We start from the raw sequence: 18,655 nt of genomic DNA, 5'->3' as shown, positions 1-18,655 counted from the left end.
TCTGTGATGGACAGGTTACAGCAGATTTGGACTCATGTGGTAGACAATTTGACGTTGTCTCAGGAAAAGGCTCAGCGTTTTGCTAACCGCCGTCGGTGTGTTGGTCCTCGGCTTTGTGTGGGGGATTTAGTCTGGTTATTTTCCCGTCATGTTCCTATGAAGGTTTCTTCCCCTAAGTTCTAGCCTCGGTTTATTGGTCCTTATAAGATTTCTGAGATTATCAATCCAGTGTCTTTTCGTTTGGCCCTTCCAGCCTCTTTTGCCATCCACAATGTTTTCCATAGATCTTTGTTGCGGAGATATGTGGTACCTGTTGTTCCCTCTGTTGATCCTCCTGCCCCAGTGTTGGTTGAGGGGGAGTTGGAATATGTGGTTGAAAACATTTTGGATTCTCGTTTTTCGAGGCGGAGGCTTCAGTATCTTGTCAAGTGGAAGGGTTATGGCCAGGAGGATAATTCTTGGGTGGTTGCCTCCGATGTCCATGCCACCGATTTGGTTTGTGCTTTTCACTTGGCTCATCCTGATCAGCCTGGGGGCTCTGGTGAGGGTTCGGTGACCCCTCCTCAAGGGGGGGGGTACTGTTGTGAATTCCGTTCTCGGGCTCCCTCCGGTGGTTGTAAGTAGCACTTTTGTGAATTCTGCTCTTGGGCTCCCTCCTGTGGTTTTGAGTGGTATAGCTGCTTCTTGGATTTAGCATCAGCAGCTGCTTCCACTGATCGTCTTTCTGGCTCGGCTATTTTAGTCTGGCCTTATCCCTCAATCAATGCCAGTTGTCAATTGTTCCTGCTTGGAGTTACTGCTCTTTTGGATTTCCCTGACACTCTGACCAGTTCTGCAAAGATAAGTCCTTGCTTGTCCTTTTGCTGTCCACTTGTTGTGGACTTTATTGTTCAGCACTTTCTATGTTTTGCTCATTTGTCCAGCTTATCAGTATGGATCTATTCAGCTAAGCTGGAAGCTCTGGGCTGCAGATTTTGCCCTCCACACCTTTAGTCAGGTGTGGAGATTTTTGCATATCTCTGCGGTGGACTTTTTCTAGTTTTTATTACTGACCGCACAGTGTTCTTTCCTGTACTATCTATCTAGCTAGAAGTGGCCTCCTTTGCTAAATCTTGTTTCATACTACGTATGTCATTTCCCTCTCCACTCACAGTCAATATTTGTGGGGGGCTGTCCTATCCTTTGGGGATTTTCTCTGAGGCAAGGTAGCTTTCCTATTTCTACCTTTAGGGGTAGCTAGTTCTCCAGCTGTGACGAGGTGTCCAGGGAGTGACAGGAACATCCCACGGCTACTGCTAGTGTTGTGTTAAGATCAGGAACTGCGGTCTGTATAGTTACCACCTGCTCAGAGCTAGTCGCATGTCGCTCCTAAATTAGCAGTCCATTACACAGAAGGTTTCTTTTTTGGGCTTCATTTTTTCTCCCTCATCTATAGAGATGGATCCGGTTAAGGTTCAGGCCATTCATGATTGGATTCAGCCCACATCCGTGAAGAGCCGTTAGAAATTTTTGGGCTTTGCTAATTTTTATCGCCGTTTCATTGCTAACTTCTCCAGTGTGGTTAAACCCCTGACCGATTTGACAAAGAAAGGCGCTGATGTAACGAATTGGTCCTCTGTGGCTGTCTCTGCCTTTCAGGAGCTTAAACGCCGATTTACTTCTGCCCATGTGTTGCGTCAGCCGGATGGTTCTCTTCCGTTTCAGGTTGAGGTTGTCGCTTCTGAGATTGGGGCAGGGGCCGTTTTGTCTCAGAGGAATTCTGTTGGTTCCTTGATGAAACCGTGTGCCTTCTTTTCCCGTAAGTTTTCGCCTGCTGAACGCAATTATGATGTCGGCAATCGGGAGTTGTTGGCTATGAAGTGGGTATTTGAGGAATGGCGACATTGGCTTGAGGGAGCCAAGCACCGTATTGTGGTCTTGACCGATCATAAAAATCTGATTTGCCTCGAGTCTGCCAAACGGCTGAATTCTAGACAGGCTCGATGGTCCTTGTTTTTCTCCCGTTTTGATTTCGTGGTCTCGTATCTTCCGGGTTCTAAGAATATTAAGGCTGATGCCCTCTCTAGGAGTTTTTTGCCTGATTCTCCTGAGGTAGTGGAACCGGTCAGCATTCTGACGGAAGGGGTGGTCCTTTCTGCCATTTCCCCTGATTTGCGACGGGTTCTGCAGGAATTTCAGGCTGACAAACCTGACCGCTGTCCAGTGGGCAAACTGTTTGTTCCTGACAGATGGACTAGTAGAGTGATTTCTGAGGTTCATTGTTCTGTGTTGGCTGGCCATCCTGGTATTTTTGGTACCAGAGATTTGGTTGGTAGGTCCTTTTGGTGGCCTTCTTTGTCGCGTGATGTGCGTTCTTTTGTGCAGTCCTGTGGGTCTTGTGCGCAGGCCAAGCCTTGTTGTTCCCGTGCTAGTGGGTTGCTTTTGCCTTTGCCGGTCCCTGAGAGGCCCTGGACGCATATTTCTATGGATTTTATTTCAGATCTTCCGGTTTCCCAGAGGATGTCGGTTATCTGGGTGGTTTGTGACCGGTTCTCTAAGATGGTTCATTTGGTGCCTTTGCCTAAATTGCCTTCCTCTTCTGATTTGGTTCTGTTGTTTTTTCAGCATGTGGTTCGTTTGCATGGTATTCCGGAGAATATTGTGTCTGACAGAAGTTCCCAGTTTGTTTCTAGGTTCTGGCGGGCCTTTTGTGCTAGGCTGGGCATTGATTTGTCTTTTTCTTCCTCATTTCATCCGCAGACAAATGGCCAGACTGAGCGAACTAATCAGACTTTGGAAACTTATTTGAGATGCTTTGTGTCTGCTGATCAGGATGATTGGGTGGCTTTCTTGCCATTGGCCGAGTTTGCCCTTAATAATCGGGCTAGTTCGGCTACCTTGGTTTCGCCCTTCTTTTGTAATTTTGGTTTTCATCCTCGTTTTTCTTCGGGGCAGGTTGAGCCTTCTGATTGTCCTGGTGTGGATTCTGTGGTTGACAGGTTGCAGCAGATTTGGGCTCATGTGGTGGACAATTTGGTGTTGTCTCAGGAGGAGGCTCAGCGTTTTGCTAACCGTCGTCGGTGTGTTGGTTCCCGGCTTCGGGTTGGGGATTTGGTCTGGTTGTCTTCCTGTCATGTTCCTATGAAGGTTTCTTCCCCTAAGTTTAAGCCTCGGTTTATTGGTCCTTATAGGATTTCTGTCTTTCCGGTGTCTTTTCGTTTGGCCCTTCCGGCCTCTTTTGCCATCCATAATGTTTCCATAGATCTTTATTGTGGAAATATGTGGTGCCCGTTGTTCCCTCTGTTGATCCTCCTGCTCCTGTGTTGGTTGATGGGGAGTTGGAGTATGTGGTTGAGAAGATTTTGGATTCTCACTTTTCGAGGCGGAGGCTTCAGTACCTTGTCAAATGGAAGGGTTATGGCCAGGAGGATAATTCTTGGGTTTTTGCCTCTGATGTCCATGCTGCTGATTTGGTCCGTGCCTTTCATCTGGCTCGTCCTGATCGGCCTGGCGGCTCTGGTGAGGGTTCGGTGACCCCTCTTCAAGGGGGGGGGTACTGTTGTGAATTCTGCTCTTGGGCTCCCTCCGGTGGTTGTTAGTGGTAGTGCAGTTGTCTTGGGGTTGTAATCCAGGGCAGGTGTTTCTGCTGATTGCAGCTCTACTAGGTATTTAGGTGTGCAGGATCCATTACTCCTGGCCAGTTGTCCATTGTTCTTGGAGGGATTGCATCTCTCTCTGGTTCCTCATGCCCTGCTGCCAATTCAGCTAAGATAAGTGTCTGGGTTTTTTTTGTCTCTGTGCACACATGCAGTGTGCTTTGCAATTCAGTGCAATTTATTGTGTTTTTGTCCAGCTTAGACTTTGTTTGGATTTTTCAGTCATGCTGGATTCTCAGGAGATACAGATATACTTTCTATGTCTTTAGTTAGATGTAGAATATTTGTATTTTCTGCTGTGGATATTTTTAGGATTTTAATACTGACCGCTTAGAATTCTGTCCTATCCTTTTCTATTTAGATAGAAGTGCCTCTTTTGCTAAATTCTGCTTTTTCTGCCTGCGTGTGTCTTTCCTCTTATACTCACAGTCAATATTTGTGGGGGGCTGCCTATCCTTTGGGGTTCTGCTCTGAGGCAAGATAGAATTCCCATTTCCATCTATAGGGGTATTTAGTCCTCCGGCTGTGTCGAGGTGTCTAGGATGTGTTAGGTACACCCCACGGCTACTTCTAGTTGCGGTGTCAGTTTAGGGTTTGCGGTCAGTACAGGTACCACCTACTCCTGAGAAAATCTCTCATGCAGCTCCAAGGTCACCGGATCATAACAGGCCACCTCTATGAAATGTATGGATTATTGTGGTTGTGTGGATAGATGCTCCAGTCTCTGCTTGGAAACTCTACAGCTCCTTTGATCTTTGTGCTGCCTCTCTAATTAATGCCCTCCTTGCCTGGGCTGAGAGTTTTGGTGGGCAAGTTTGTTTTGGTACCATGTTTTTTCTTTTTGATGGTAATGTATTTGAAGGTGCTCCAGGGGATCATCAGAGATTGGCATATATTTTTTAAAATTCAACCCTCACTTGTACTTCTCAACAACTTTGTTCCTGACTTCTTTGGAGAACCTCCCTCCAAACATCCTCAAGTTTTTGTATAGTGACCTCCACTGCAGGACATTCATAACTAATTCTATAAAATTCATTTTGAAGTGTCTCGAAATGATCAAATTCTGATTTAAATAGACTGGGAATCACATGAGAAAGTCATAGCTTTTGGACTTTTAATGTGTTATTGCCTCCATGATTTTATTTAGTCCATTAGGGACTAATATCTATGACTCGTAGATCCAGTACCTTTCACGCTTCCACAGTATTCTGAATTGGGACAGGTGGAATCCACCTGATCTGTAGGAAGAATAGAATAATGTAAACAGTCCTCACTGTGTTTAATGGTGCATAGTTTTGAGATACTATATGTTAATATTCTGTTCTTATAGTTTGATCTTTGATTAAGTTGACTGTGAAAGTTTTAATGACCAGTAAAGGCTAAGTAGACAGCAGTGAGCTGATATTAATAGTCTGAGAAGCGCAGAGGTGTATCTAGGATTTCTGGCACCAGGGGCAAGAATTCAGTTTGGCGCCCCCCCCCAGGACATATGCGATTTGCACACTTAGTCTTGTACCCACAAGCTCCTCTCCCTAATGCTCTCAATGTTCAGTGAAAAACAGAGAAGCAGAAGAGAAGCTCGTTGTCTCAGGACCATAAGTATGAAAATCACATATGAGTGAAGTGTCCATGTGACGACTACTGGAACCTGCAGAGCTGAATCCTGACATCGCAGGCTACTGAATTCTCACAACTAATGCACTGCACACTTTTAGGGTTCTCCCTTGCCGGTGGACAGTCATGTCAGCACAAGCATGTGATTTGTATACTTCAGACCACATTCCTACTAGACATGCCCAGCCTCGCTCAGTTCATTTTCATTGACTGATGCCACACATGTCTAGTCAGCACATGACTGCATGTATGTAAATCGCTGGCACGAGAGAATCCTAATAGCTTGCAGAGCACACTGAGAAATCAGAAGTCTGCAGTCACAAAGAATGACTGCAGATTCATTACAAACCTGGACATTCCCTTTAATGCTCCTAACATAAAAAAAAAAAATTAGTATCAAAAATAACATTTACATCCAGGTAACTTATAGATGACGTTGCCTCTGGAGCCTTCTTCTTTTCTTAATCTTGTCCAGACCTCATGATGAGTTTTGTCATCCACAGCTCGTCTCTGCAGACTGCCATCTTCTCCGCTCTTTTGCAGAAAATCTCCACATGATGCCCTTAAAGATACAAGTGTCATTATAGTGCTCCTGAATTAAAAAATTGCCCCTCACTATATTGTCTGCATAAAATATGACCCTCACACTGTCCCTCTTATAGTACATGCTCTTCACACTGACCTCTCCTTTCCATACTGGCCCCCTCTTCACACTGTCCCTCTTATGGTACATGTTCTTTACACTGACCTCTCCTTTACATACCGGCCCCCTCTTCACACTGTCCTCTTACACTGTGTCCTCCCTATAGGGCCTAGTCTCTATATACTGTACTCTGTCATCACACTCCCCCTCCTTGGTATAATGTCCCCTCCTGGCTGTGCCCTTACACTGTCCCCCATGCTACGCCCCCACTACTCAGTTTCTATTCTGTTCCCACTCACTTTTCTCCCCCCATACTGTTTTCTCATACTATTCCCCTCCATCCTCATACTCTCTCCTCTCACATCCCCCCTATTCACTATACTGTGTCCTTATACATTTACCCCCTCACTTTCTATACTACCTGCTCACCTGGCTACCCATACTGTGTCTGCACACATCCCATCACCCTCATACATGTTTCCTCATACATGCCCCCATACTGTTTCCTCATTCATGCCCCCCATTCCCCATACTATTTCCTCATACATGCTCCATTCCCCGTACTGTTTCCTTATGCATTCCCCATTCCCCGTACTGTTTCCTTTTACATGCCCCCATTCCCCCGTACATGCCCCCCATTCCACCGTACTGTTTCCTCATACATGCCCCCCATTCCCCCTTACTATTTCCTCATACATGCCCCCATTCCCTGTACCCTTTCCTCATGAATGCCCACCATCTCTCCCTTTGCTCTTCGTTTTGTGTCCTCAAATCTCCCCCACACATTAAATCTCCCCACACACAATAAATAACCCCTTCTCCACTCCAAATCTCCCCACACACATTAAATCCCCCATCCCCACTCCAAATTTCCCCCCACACATTAAATCCCCCATCCGCACTCCAATTCTCCCCACACACAATAAATCCCCCCATTCCCCAGACAGCCCCTCATCACCCCCATCTCCTCATCCCTCCACAGCCCCTCATCCCCCCACAGCCCCTCATCACCCCCATTGCCACTGATCATCCCCCCATTCCCCACACAGCCTCTCATCATCCCACACAGCCCCTCATTACCCCCATCCCCCACAGCCCATCATCCCCCCTTCTCCACACACAGCCCCTCATCATACCCCATTCCCTACACAGCACCTCATCATACCCCTTTCTCCCAACACAGCACCTCATCAAACCCCTTTCTCCCCACACAGCACCTCATCATCATCTTCCCTATACAGCCCCACTCAAGTAACTTCCACCCCTTTCCAAAATACGTCCTCAGAGCCTCACACCAAGTCCTGCGTCCTCATTCCCATTTGCCCAAGGGTCCATGGTGCAGCCCCTCAGTCCTGTACTCACACCTCCATGGTGCAGCCCCTCGGTAATCTCACACGGCTCCATGGTGCAGACCCTCAGTCCTCTCCTCACATGGCTCCATTGTGCAGGTGCAACCCCTCATTTCCTGCTTCTTTTTACCTGCAGCCTCAGCAAAACGCAGCTTCCTGCTATCGGGTCTTCTTCACTGGACTGAAGAAGCCCCCCCCCTTCTGGTGACCTCTTTACCTTAAGACATCAACTCCGTTCTAGTCACTACTGTCAGAGCTGCAATTGTACTCGCATCTGTAAGATGCAAGTACAGTTGAATACTGGGAGCTGGCACGCTGCAGCTTCTCTGTGCCGGCTGTCAGCTTGAGAGTCGGCACAGAGAACAGCTGACTTCCAGTGCTGGGGGCGGCAGAATGCAGCCACTGGGGGAGACACTGCAGACCGCCGCATTAGGCGGCCCGACTGCGCCCCCTGCCAGCTGCACCCGGGGCACATGCCCCGGCTGCCCCCCCCTAGATATGCCTCTGGGGAAGCGCCATGTTTATTACCCTCTTCCCAGGCTATAAATATCAGCACACAGCTGTCGGTTTTCTCTCAACTGGTTATGAAAAAGTAGGGGGACCCGACTCCATTATTTTATTTAATTTATTGAATTATTAGCTTAATACATGTACACTAAGCTACACACGCACTGCACTGATTATATATCTCAGGGGCATCTATCTAAATCTGTTTCTGAGACTGTTTTATTAGTTAGTAAACTAACTTGAAATTACAGAGAATTCATGTATGTAAAAGCTGATGTTAAAATCGCATTTCATTACTTACACATGTCATACGGATGTCATATGGATGCTAGGTGAGAAAAATCAAATTGTACTTGCATGACACTCATCCAACTTTTCAGGACCAACATCAGAACGATTTTATAAATGCAGATGAGAGTGAGCCCTAAAGGATGTTCTGGTAGTTATGAAATTGATGTCAAAAGTAGATGTTGATGGTAAGGTGGCTTTATTTTGTGTCTGCAAGCAGTCATTTTGACTGAAGGACAGTTTTTTTTTATGCTGCTGCTGTTCCAATGTGTCTTAGATAACCATTTTCTTTGAATCTTCGTGCCTGTAACTTGTGAGTTTGATCCATAACTATTTGAGTTTGATCCATGACTGATCCAAAGCAGACAAGTCTTCTTTTTTGGCAGCCACTCAAGGAAGAGCCACATAGAACATGTACCCACTATAGACTAGCAATAGTACTAAACATGGATAGATCACGTGCGTTAAAAATGGACATCTGAATTAGCCTTCGGGCTTTATCCAATTGTTTTTATTGATAGAACAGTCTCTTTATAATTCAGAAGGGCTTTACATGTTGGGGGGGATTTTTTTGGACTAAGCGTATTTTAAAAATAAATGGAGACATTTCTCTGATCACACTCCCCAATGTTAGTCTATGGGTCCGTGAAAACCTAGAATAGGACACAGGTCCCATCAGATTTTCATCCATGTACTATCCATTTTTTTTGTTTAATGGGTAGGAGAAGCTTGCCATATTTGTTTTTTGACATATAAGAAAAAAACGTACAAACACTTATTATAAAAACTGACAAACCACCAAACTCACTTGAAAATCTTGGTCGAATGGACTGATGGAAATACGTCAGTTTTGGGGGGGTTTCTTTTCGGTGCAATAAAAAAAAGACCATCTGAAATGAGGCTTAAACAATACAAATATTTTACAGTTTCCCAGAGACTCGCATGTCTATGTAATTTTCAGACAAATTGACTGTGCAAGTAGTGTAGGTTGTTGAAGATCAAGCAACTATAGGGTTTTCCAACCCTTAAAGGCTGGCATATCACGTAGAAATAGATGAGATACCCTCTTTACTATGAATTGGAAAAGAAGGTGCTTCCCAATGTGTTGTAGTGAGACCTATTCGATGACCTTGGAGAAAGATTTGATGTAGCTCTATTAATACTTTGTTCAGGAAATGTCTAGTTTCTTTGTATCTTAGGATTAATATTGTCACATTGGATAAAATCCAGAAACACAGAACACAATGGTGTGTAAGATGTGCGCGCTGTATTTGGTAGAGTACCACAAAAGGCTTAGTAGTAATTTTCTATTTACTTTCTATGTCTAGCAATCCGAAATCAGGCAACTGGAAAGTTCATTTTAAATGATGAAAATGAGAGTCTAGAGGACTCAAAAGTATTTGTGAAAATGGGCATTGAATGGGAATATCGGAATGATGAAAACAGAGAAACAATCCAGACTATGGGACCTTTGAGGAATCCAGTTGTAATCCTTGTAAGTTTTTAAATGTTCTTTTTTTCTTAGTAGCATGCACACATTTATGTTATGTGGAACTTGTCATCTAATCTGAAAGCAGCATAATATAGGGGCAAAGACCCGGATTCCAGCAATGTGCCAGTTACTGTGCTGCTTGCTCTAGTATTGATGAAATCCATTTTATCAGCAGGAGATTATCATTAGAGGACTAGTGAACCTGCTGTCATATAGCCCTCCATATTCATGAGCTCTGTATAGCTCACCATTGATTGGCACATTTTTTTGTGTACATGCGCAGTGTACACAGCATACTGTGATTTTTATCAAAACTGATTTTATCAAAACTGCAGCAACCAGTCCAGTAAGCGATACATCGCTGGGATTAGCATCTCTGCCTCTATATCATGCTGTTCTGACAGTTGCCTGTGTACAGTGCACACTTTTGTTTACCAGCCTCACAAAAGACAGAGAAGCAATCTATTGATCTCCATTTGGTTAATTAAATCTTATGTACAATCTAAACTGCATTCTGTTTCATGGGTTATATCTATCATGGATTAATAGGCTGTTACACGGTATGATAATGTACAAAGTACTGTGCAATGTTATGGGCTTCTAACAATCCAATTCATAGAGTATAAATATGCATCTGATTCTTGGCATGTTGCTTATTTTTAATCCCCTCCCCGACATTCTTCATACATATATGGTCCCTGATTGAAGACTGGCTGTCTCATTTGGTATTATTGCACCTGTGCAGTTGCCATTTTACTTGGGTCTGTTGAGGCCTAGTTAGACAGGTAAGCATCTCTGCCTGTTTTTGGTTTTTCTTGAATATTGGAGGATTTTTTCCTCTTTTTGTGGTTTTTATGTTAGAGTAGGACTGGCAAGTGTGAGGACCTTTGATGCGGGTTGCCAGCTTACGTATTATGGCTAAAATATCAACCAATACCTTACATATATTGATATGTTTTTGTGCACTTTATATATTTTTTTCGGGGTGCAGTTGGGCCCAAATGGTTCTGTAAACTGTGGCCTCTGTTCACACAGGATGCATTATAGTTAGCACTGGGCAGCCCGCCATAGGGCATCATTAATAGGCTGAGAACCAGATGCTCTGCATTCCCTGTGTGAACACTGCCACATACAGATTATAGTTTTTTTACACTGGTGTACCACACGGCCAATCCCTGACTGAAGGCTGGCTGTCTCATTTGGTATTATTGCACCTGTGCAGTTGCCATTTTACTTGGGTCCGCTGCACCTTGTTAGTGCATTTGTATTGAGGCCTAGTTAGACAGGTAAGCATCTCTGCCTGTTTTTGTTTTTTCTTGAATATTGGAGGATTTTTTCTTCTTGTTGTGGGTTTTAGGATTAAAATGATACGTGGGTTGATTAAATCCGTCTTGTGGTTGTTTAATCGTTATTTGCAGTTTTCAGTTAATTAGATTCTCGTGCTTCGGAGCGGGGTCTTTTTGTGGTACTCTGCTTAGATATTCATCTGTATGGCTTATGACAGGGTGACCTGCCCCCTTTTTTACATACTGAATATAATATGATTTGAAAAGAAAAATTCACATTCAGCAGATAGGCGGCGGCGCCTGCGCTGTAGCATGATATAGTTTTTAATATGCATATTTTCATTTTGATTATATATATATAGTTTTGATTGAAAAAAAACCAATCTTACTCAAAATGCTGCCAGCGGCTGCTAATGCGCAGGAGCCTACACCATTTTGGCAGAGAAATTAAAATTAGACTCAATCAAGATGGCGCTGGCAGTGCCTGCGCAGTAGCATCTTTCGGAACGCGATAGATGCTACTGTGCAGTCGTGCCTGTCAATGCCATTTTGATTGATTTTTTTTTCAAACATAACTATATGTCTAAATAAAATATGCAGATTTTACACTGTATCATGCTACAGCGCAGATGCCTGCCTTATGAATGTGAATTTTTTTTTTTTTAAATCATATTATATTCAGTATGTAAAATCGGGGGCAGGTCACTAAATGATCAATCACCTGTCATCAGCCATACATATAAATATCTAAGCAGAGCACCACATGTAGATCCCTCCCCACAGGCAACCCCGGAGCACAAGAATATCATCAAATGAAAACTGCAAATAAAGATTAAACAACAGCCAAAAGACGGATTTCATCAACCCAGGTATCATTTTAATAGGTATAACGGCATCAACCTGACACTGTCTGTAGTTTACTCAGCATTCAGCACAATCCTGCTGACAGGTTCACTTTGAAGACAGGCCCACCTAAAGTTTTTGGTGAATCTGAATAGCCCCAATATTTTTTCGAACCTCCCCAACTTTCTGTACGGTGACCTTCATCCCAGGACATTCAGAACTATTCCTAGAAAATTCTCCAAAATAATGAGGATATGAGGATGAAAGCCATAATAACAGAAAAACGGTGAATCCACAGTGGACTGATTAACCTGACTGTTAATGGTGAACTTAGCAAGAGGTAAGAATGCAGACCAGTTATTATGATGAACTGCAACAAAGACCTTAAATTAAAATTTTATTTTTTTCTAACCACTGGTTTCAGGGTGCTAGGCAGAGGAAAATGACAACTCAATATCCAGAATTTAGAGACAAATTTCACTCCCCTACCAAACACAATGTTAAAAGAGATCCCATGCACACTTAAAATCTGAGACATAAACAACCTGGAGAGTATCTCTGCATTAGGTAAATTAGGAAATCCTCACAAAGGAACAAAATGAGCCTGTTTGCTGAGTCAACCAACCACCACCCAAATAAGTTTTCCCACGAGACAGAGGCAAATCCATGATGAAATCCATGAACAGATAAGTCCATGGTGTTTCTGTAATTGGCAATGGAGTCAATTCCCCGGCTGACCGGTTATGCCAGACTTTAGTGCATGCACAAACTTCACAATCGGATACAAAATATCATTATTCATAGACGGCTATAAAAAAGTCTATTTTTATTATTATAGCGCCATTTATTCCAATGCGCTTTACATGTGAGGAGGGGTATACATAATAATAAAACAAGTACAATAATCTTAATCAATGCAAGTCACTACTGGTACAAGAAAAGAGAGGACCCTGCCCACGAGGGCTCACAATGAACGAGGGATGGGTGAGGATACAATAGATGAGGGCAGAGCTGGGTCATGCAGCAATTTGGTGGACCGGTGGTTACTGCAGGTTGTAGGCTTGTCGGAAGAGGTGTTGAGTTCCCACCGGTGCACAGGAGGAATCTCGAACCATGTCCTCTGCAGTCTCCCATTCTTCCACAGCTGCAGAGGAGCCTGCTCTGCAGAGACGTATTATCCAGCGTCTTGCTCAAGCTGATGCTGTGCATTTGGTTACTGCTGCTGTCCCAGGTCCAGCTATTGTAACCAGCATTAATCAGCGGCGAGCAGACGCTCCAGGGACTGCTTTTTGTCTACTGAGCATGCCCATGGGACGACCTCTCATCGGAGGTCGGGGGTCACATGCTCAGGTCCTGTTGCGGCTCTGATTGGACCACTGGGAAGGTCCCGGAAGGCTGCAACTATAAAAGGTTTGCATGGCCTCCCGGCCGTGCGCTAGTATAAAACTGAACTTGTTTGTGTGTGTATGTGTGTTTGATATCTGGTGAAAGCTCCTAAATATCCCCCTCCCTAGCGTTGTTGCATGTTTGGGTGTTTGAGCTAACTAGGGCCAGATTGTGCCATCCAGCACTAGGCATGAGTATACTGTGTCAAATTAGCAGGGACCGCCAGTTCCACACCATGCGCAATTAGTGTGCTTTCCAGGCCCTAGTCAGGGTGGTTAGTGGCGTCCACCAGAGCGGCGCTGCATGCACTTACTGTGCTAAATCTTTTAGCGTAGTTTCTCCCTAGCTCAGCAGTTGCGTGCGCCAATCGATCGCTAGTGGGTCTAGAGGGACTCTAACCCTGTGTCCTTGGGGCCGAGTCCTGTTACTATACACTAGCACTCACCTTGCAGAGCTCTGTGAGCTTAACAGGCTACGGCATTTATATTCTGCGGTAGTGCAGTTCTGTGAATCAACAGAGTCAGCATCTGTACACATCGGTGTCAGGACTCTGAATATTTTTTACCTTTTGTGCATTACTGCCTTTTTCCAAGATGGCGTCTTTGGTCTCATGTGCACTGTTTCTTCCTGCTATAAAACTCCACCCTAGCCTTCAGTCTGTGCTAGAGTACTCTGCCTTGCATCCAGCTCCTGACCTCTGATTACTCCCTGGCTATATACCTGTTCCTGTGAACCTGTGTGGTGTTCCTGCTACTCTGCTCTGAGTTCCTGCTGCATACACCAGTTCCAGTAATCCTCCTTCATCTGCTGCTCATGTTTGCTTCCATCTGCATTTGCTGGACATGTAAGCTGTTTCTGCTCTGCAAGAACCTGAGACTATTATTCAGACCTCCCTGGTTGAGCTAAGATATTATTTGAACTGCCTTATAAGCATATCTATCTGTGTTGTGGACTAAGCAAGGACTTATTCGTGTCAAGTATCCTCAAGAATAATTGTGCTTCATAGACTTTCTGCGTGATTGCATTTTCCTCTGAAGTTTCCTATAGACTGCTGAGCTGCATTTGATATTTGCACCAAGTGTTGTGGACTTGAGTTTCTCTCTGCACCTGTTTGAATCACCGTGTGATAATATAGACTTTACCACTTATAAAACTGTGTCCTGTAGTTGTCTTGTTCCACGCAAAGAGTCTCCTGAGTTATCCCCTATAATTATTACAATCGGGTGACGTTAACCCACGTGTGTTCATCTATTATACCGCCATATAGCGTCCGCCATTACCGGGCAGCAGGTAACATCTCTGCAAGGTGGACACCGGGCTGCGAACGCACCTTTTTACTACCTTTATATTATTTGGTGCGTTTCGCCAGCCCTAACAAGGCACAAGTCTGATATGTTGGGGTAGAGAGTTCCAGATGAGAGGGGATGCATGGGAGAAAGCGTAAGGAAAAAAACACCAGTTGTTTGAAGCGTAAGGAAAAAAACACCAGTTGTTATTTATATGTTGAAGAGATGTGTTAGAGTTGGGATAAAGACTGTAGTGAGCTTTGGTAAAAAGTGGGATGGGATTGGGTCAAGTGCACAGGTGATGAGCTGTGATCTCAAGAGTAGGGCAGAAAGGTGGTCTTCTATAATGGTGGAGAAGATGGTTTGGGAAGGGGAGGGCTGAGTAGTTGGGAAGAGGGGTTGTGGGGGTTGTAGGCCAAATCTTTCTCTGATATTATCAATCTTCTGATTGAAGAATGAGGCAAAGTCTTTAGCTGAGATGAGTGGAGAGGGAGCAGGTTCTGGGGACAGAAGAGAGAATTGAAGGCATTGAATAGTTGTTTATGGTTGTGAAACAGGGAGGATATGAGAGATAAGAAATAGGTTTGTTTTGCTGCAGTGAATGTGGCCTTGAAAGTAGTGAGGGACTGTTTGAATGCGATGAAGTGCTCATTGGAGTGGGATCTTTTCCATCTCTGCTCAGCAACCCTGGAAGCCCACCTCAGTTCTTTGGTCAGGCTGGTGTGCCTGGGTTGACTGTTTATTTTGCGAGCTTTGGTTTGTGTGAGATGGGCGACCGATTCAAGAGCTGCCGCTATTGTGGTGTTATACAAAGAGACAACGGCATCCACATTGTGTAAGGGACTTATGTCTGTAAAAGAAAAAAGGGATTCCGAGAGTGAGTGTAGATCGAGGTATTTAAGATTTCTGTGAGGGTGTGCAAGTTTGTGGTGTGTGTGGGGATTGTGAAACTGGAAAGGAGAGGGAAGAGAATGTAAGCAGGTTGTGGTCAGAAAGAGGTAGAAGTGAGTTAGAAAGGTTAGATAGGGGAGCAGAGACGTGTGAAGATGAGGTCCAGTGTATGGCCATCTTTCTGAGTGGCTGTAGAAGACCATTGAGTGATGCCGAAGGAGGAAGTGAGAGATAGAAGTCTAGTGGAAGCCGAGAGGGAAGTGTCAATGGGGATGTTGAAGTCACCCATGATGATAGTGGGGATGTCAGCGGAGAGGAAATGAAGTAGCCAGTTAGTGAATTGCTCGAAGAAGGTGGTGCCTGGCCCTGGGGGGGGCGGTAAATGACAGCCAGTTGCAGGTTGGTGGGGGAGTAGATGCGAACAGAGTGCACCTCAAAGGAAGGGAGGGTAACAGAGGATGGCAGTGGGATGTGGGTGAAGAAGCAGTTATCTGACAGGAGAAATCCAACTCCTCTGTCATGCTTGCTGCTGAGGCGGGGTGTGTGGGAAAGGTGAAATCTACCATTTGAAAGTACAGCTGGAGAGACTGTGTCAGAGGGGGTGAGCCAGGTTTCGGTGATAGTGAGGAAGGAAAGTTTGTTAGTAATTAGCGATGAGCAAGTATACTCATTACTCGGGTTTTCCCGAGCACGTTCAGGTGATCTCCGAGTATTTGTTAGTGTTACTGAATGATTTACAGCTACTAGCCTGCTTTATTACATGTGGGGATTCCCTATCAACCAGGCAACCCCCACATGTACTCAGCCTGGCTAATAGCTGTAAATCATTCAGCTGAGCCGATGAAAACTTAATCACCGAATACTAACAAATACTTGGAGATCACCCAAGCATGCTCGGGAATACCTGAGCAATGAGTATACTCGCTCATCACTATTACTAATGAAAAGATCACGGATGAAGGAAAGTTTGTTGTAGACATAGCCAGCGTTCCATAGAGCTCCTGTTAGTGGGACTGGGGAAGCGGGGGCTGAGCGGGTGGATGGGTATAAGGTTAGAGTGTTTACAGAATTTTGTGATATGGAGGTAGAAATGACTGTCTGGATGTGGTGAGGAGGGTCAGGATTTGGAGAGATATCACCGGCAGTGAGGCGGAGCAGAGAAAGTGATAGGTGGAATAAGGAGGGGGAATGAGGAGGCTGTCTGTGTTTGGAGACAGATGATTGTATGCTGAGGAACAGTTCTGAGGAGGAGGTGAGGTGGATGGGGAGGATGGAGGGAGAGATAACCAGTTTCTTGCTAGGTGTAGGGATCAGGGGGGTTAGCAGAAAGTGAAGGATTATAGGGGTCAGCGTGAAGACAAACAGAAACATTGTTTACTTTGACTATCCAGTTACTTTCAGTTCCCTTCTGGTTCAATTCTGAATTATTTCTTCCATAATTCCACACACTTCTATGATACACCTATATGATGCACTGGGCAGACTGAAGTCTTGGCAGACTTATGGTTTGCAATATATTTGCTAGATAGTGCATTCAGGTGTGAAGCAGAGGGGAGTGTTCTGTGCTCATCTTGGTCACATAATTTAGAGTGAGCCAGATGCATATGATCAGGGCAGAGTAAACAAGGCCATAATTGACATTGGGGGTATAGCAGGGGTCAGTTGAAAAGCATACTAAAGTGGTTGCAAGAGGCTGAGGTATGGGAAATTCAATGCTATCAATGGCTTTTACAGTAGCTGTGACCCCAAGATGACCACTCAAGATGGATTCATAAAGCTCCTGTAACAGACACAAATTTAGATACACAGGCACAAATAATTTGCATCCTAGAGTAATCTGAAGGTGTCAATGATTGGCCTTTTATGGATCTCTGCTTCCAACTTTGAGGATGCCACAGAAACCATTATGCCTTGAGGAAGAATGGAGGATGAAGGTTCTGGAGGAGAAACTAAATCACCACTGCAAGATATGCGTTAACTTTCACATTCTTGGACCATGGCCTGAATGTTATAAATGTAGCCCCCCCACTGCCGCAGGGCCGAGGGGTACCCGGTACCGGGCCTCTGAGTCTCTGCTCTGGGGTTGTCACGGTGGCTAGGCCCGGTCCGTGACCCTGCTGAGGGGCGTACAATGAAGGTGGTGGTATGGGATGTCGTTATGGTGTGGTGAAGTGCCGGTCGCGGTAAATAACGAGGACACCAGGTTGCAGTCTCTTTACCTCTTTACTGAAGGCTTCAGGATCCTCAATCCGGAATACGGTTAACCGGGCTGCGCAAGCCTGGCCGGTCCGATGGCACATCCAGAGCTCCCTTTGCAGGTGGAAATCTGTGCCTACCTTCTAGCGCTTGTGTGTTGTAGTCCTTCCCTGCTAAGCACCACGGGATAGTCCTCACAACTGTTGTGTCTGTTTCTCGTGTTCCCTCACATCTCGATTCTGATGTTCTTCCACGTCCCCCAGATCTTATGGTTAGGACGCACCCGTATGACGGGGAGGCTCGGAGCTCTTCCGGGACTCTAGCGTCGCCCCACTCCTGTTGTTACCCCCCTGTGTCTTCCTAGGTCAATGGGATGAGACAGCCCGCCTATAACTGACTGTCCTGCCGTAGGTTTGAAGTTTGGCCTAGAGCTCTATACTTCCTCGGCGTTCCAGCCACCGGTTATGCGCCTCAGTAGGATGTTGCCTCGTCTTACAGCACGACTCCTACTGGTATTCTCCTTGTTGCGTTGATCTCGTTTCTCACTCAGCACAATATACCTCGCTTCTTATCCTTTCTTGGGGTACCGCCGCTATATCGTGCAGGCGCGGTCCCGTAATGTTCTCTCTGGTTGCTAGGCCTCTGTCAGGATCCCACCCCTGACAGGGACCCCTCTGAATCTTCCCCTACAACACCCTCTGCCACAAGGTGTTGCCTGGTTCCAACCGAGTCAGCTTTCTCCTCTCACTTCCTGCCTAACTCCCAGTTTTACCAGATTGTGAGGAGTGGCCTAATACATAGAACCCTTAGCTCCCCCTGGAGGCCAGACTGTGAAGTGTATTAGTGTCTGTGATACCTGGTCAGATGAACTCCTTCAGTGCCATCAGACGTACCATAGCCCCCCTTAGCGGCGGAGCAACAGTACTGCAACGACCAGGAATAAATATAAAAACATTAAATATAAGCTAGATTTTTATATTAGTGACCACAGTAACTTGATGAACAGCTTATTTATGTAAAAAAAAAAAGTACACATATTTGGTATCGCCGCATCTGGAACGATTTGACCTATAAAACTGTCGAACTGGTCAAACGCTTCAGTAAACACTGTAAATAAATAAATAAATAAATAAAAAATGAGGTAAAAATCTATGATAAACATCATACCGCCGAACAAAAAGTGCAATAAAACGCAATAAAAAAACGAGTGTAACTAAAAATGGTACTGCTGAAAGTGTC

General features: G+C 45.0%; 1 protein-coding gene across 2 annotated transcripts in view; it reads left to right on the top strand.

Moving 5' to 3' along the window:
- Positions 1 to 18,655, top strand: part of LOC143776550 (A disintegrin and metalloproteinase with thrombospondin motifs 2-like) — a 793,125-nt gene that overhangs the window by 626,179 nt on the left and 148,291 nt on the right. For both annotated transcript variants that reach the window (XM_077266022.1, XM_077266023.1), the window contains exon 16: positions 9,365 to 9,531. In XM_077266022.1, the coding sequence (XP_077122137.1) occupies positions 9,365 to 9,531 (167 nt within the window). The remainder of the gene's footprint in view (positions 1 to 9,364; positions 9,532 to 18,655) is intronic.

Source organism: Ranitomeya variabilis, chromosome 5 (genome assembly GCF_051348905.1).
Source record: "Ranitomeya variabilis isolate aRanVar5 chromosome 5, aRanVar5.hap1, whole genome shotgun sequence".
NCBI lineage: Eukaryota > Metazoa > Chordata > Amphibia > Anura > Dendrobatidae > Ranitomeya > Ranitomeya variabilis.
Note: the sequence above shows the minus strand (reverse complement) of the source record. Positions and strands in the feature narration are given on the sequence as shown.